General features: G+C 44.9%; 1 protein-coding gene across 1 annotated transcript in view; it reads right to left on the bottom strand.

Moving 5' to 3' along the window:
- Window positions 1-2521, bottom strand: part of LOC102374145 — a 19636-nt gene that overhangs the window by 2415 nt on the left and 14700 nt on the right. Inside the window, 2 exon segments of the mRNA XM_025204792.1 lie at window positions 702-836; window positions 1941-2002. Of these exon segments, the coding sequence (XP_025060577.1) occupies window positions 702-836; window positions 1941-2002 (197 nt within the window).

Raw genomic sequence — 2521 nt, 5'->3', positions numbered from 1 at the left:
AGGGCTACAGCAAATTTTGGGGTGGCTGCTGTCCCCCACCCAATGCCGCCACCCCCTACCCCAAGCACAGCACGGCCCAGCTCCCCGCTGAGAGGAGCCTGGTCGCACCACTGGCCCCAGCCCACAGCAGCAGCCTGCCCTTATCCCACATGCACATCTGGGGGCCCAGGCCCCCTGGGAAGAGCCTGATGCAGGCCCCCAGCCCACACAGCAGCAAGGGACACAGCCCCCCTGTCCCATGCCCCGCACCCACTGACAGTTCCCTCTGCTTTGCTCCCTGCTGCAGCTGCCTCAGGAGTGGCCTGCAGCTGCTGGGCTATGCCACGCCCCTGCCCCTGCTCCTTCCCCTACACACTTACCTCACATATAAGGAATTTTGGATGTAAAAAGGGTCATTGCATAAGAGCGAATTTGCATATGCAGAACTCAGATAATGCAAGGGAAGCCTGTAGTAGTGTTGCCAGGCTGCTCTGTTGTTGATTTGATAGCACATGAACCAACATAACAAGTAATCATTACTGTGCTTTTAATTACAGCTTCCCTCTGTCACAGATTTACCAGTTTTTCAAAAGCATACTTCTAGTTGTCCTGGCTAGTATTAAAACCATGTACAACTGTGCATTCTGTATAAGGTACAGATATGCAAAGCTACAGTAATTAAGCAAAGATGCAGCTATGAAAAGAAACAAACATATGCTCACCTCTTTGCGCAGTCTCTCCAGAAGGTCTTTTGAAGCATGATGCAGGAAAAACTTTTTTGAAATCTTAAGGCACTCAGCTCCATTGCTGACCACACACAAATTTGGCTGATCCTCAAAGAGAAAGTCCAAGAGCCCCTTACATGCAGGAAAATAAAACCAAGCAAAAAGTATTAAAACCTAATACTGATTTTCTAAGCAGTTCTACAGCCATGCTCTTTACACTCTGACCTTGTAAATTCCCCTGCCACTGCTGTACCTGACCCACTTAATGGTTGTCTACACTGTTCTCTTATTTGTAACAATATTTGTATTACACTGCAGTAAAAGCTTAGAGGCCTTGGGCAATGTGGAGCTTAATAAAATCTACCAGGAGAAATTCTGGGCCCTGGGAAGTCAATGGGAGCTTTGCCACGGATCTGATCTGGTGAGAAGTCATGTCACCTCTGCAATGGTGTGTTGAGGATTGTCACACAGAAATATATTTCACCAGAATGCACTGGGGAATCTATTACCAGCTTAACACAGTAAGTTTAAGAGACAAAAATCAGAGTTCAAACAGGCCATCAAATGTACAGTGCAAGATTGTTCTAGGAGAGTTTTAGTAGCATCTGGTTAACGGCTGACCTGAATAAGAACCTAACTGAAATGATCACATCCACATGTTTGGAGAAGCAATTAAAGGAAAGCATTTTTTGCCAGTACTTTTCATATACCACCATGTAGCGATAATCTTGGACTGCTCAAAGAACCAGTTCAATTAGAGACACACAATTAGTTACTGTGCACTTTACACATTTTAAATACATTTAGTTGCTTGGGTAGGGAACAAAGTTGTAACCACCGTCTTCTGACTCAGAGGCTAGAAATAAATGTCACAGAATGGAGCAATTCTGCTGAGAAAGTAGGTCTGGGGCAGCATGGAACCCCGGGTGTTGCCCCGCACACCGCGAGTCTGAGGCAATGGGGGACACCAGCTGTCTCTCTCCCCAGCCAGCCCTGCAGAGCCAGCAGAGCAGGGAGGCACTTTTCTCCACTGACCCAGCCCCATAGAGTGGGACTGGAGCAGCTGGGAAAGCCAGGATTTCCCCCACCCAGTTAACTGATAAATCAGAATGACATATTTCTTTAAATACACAAAACCCTTAAATACTGCAACCCATGGCTGTGCCACATGCATTTTTGAATGGCACTGAAGGTACCAGCCATCTTTCTGGGCAGCTTTCCATATGAAATACTCACAAATACAGATCCTTGCAGCAAGGTGTCTACAGCAATGATCATAGGAGTCACCATGCTGCTTCCTGACAACGATTTACAAACAGTAAAAATAAAATTAAAAAAAGGAGAGAGAAAACCATTAGCTTAATGTTCATTAGGATCTGATAGTCATTTTGCATTATCATTTTGGATCTCTAAAATATGTACTGCTTCTTAATTTCCTTTTGATAAATACATGTTATTAGCTGGATCTTTGGTTAAACCAGCCTCTCACTGAGCACCCTTTCACCTCTCTGAATCCATGGCTTGAATTGGCCCCTTGAAAAAGTGAGAACAGCCACCTGGCTGCCTTGTGACAGCCACAGAATTTATTAATTCTTATGACATTTGCTAATTGCCTGGGATTCCAAGGAGAAACAAGTCTCAATCTGCCTCCCAGAGCAAATCAAGATAACACCACAACTGAAATGCCAATATTCTGAGGTAAAGTAGGTAAAAGCAGGTAAAACATGAGGTTTCTCTGGAACTGTAATAGTCATAATGGGAAACTTAGAGAAAAATCTTCAACCTAAAGAGGGTCCAAGACTTGTGTCTAGCAGGAA

The sequence above is a fragment of the Alligator sinensis genome, unplaced genomic scaffold, assembly GCF_000455745.1.
Source record: "Alligator sinensis unplaced genomic scaffold, ASM45574v1 scaffold451_1, whole genome shotgun sequence".
NCBI lineage: Eukaryota > Metazoa > Chordata > Crocodylia > Alligatoridae > Alligator > Alligator sinensis.
Note: the sequence above shows the minus strand (reverse complement) of the source record. Positions and strands in the feature narration are given on the sequence as shown.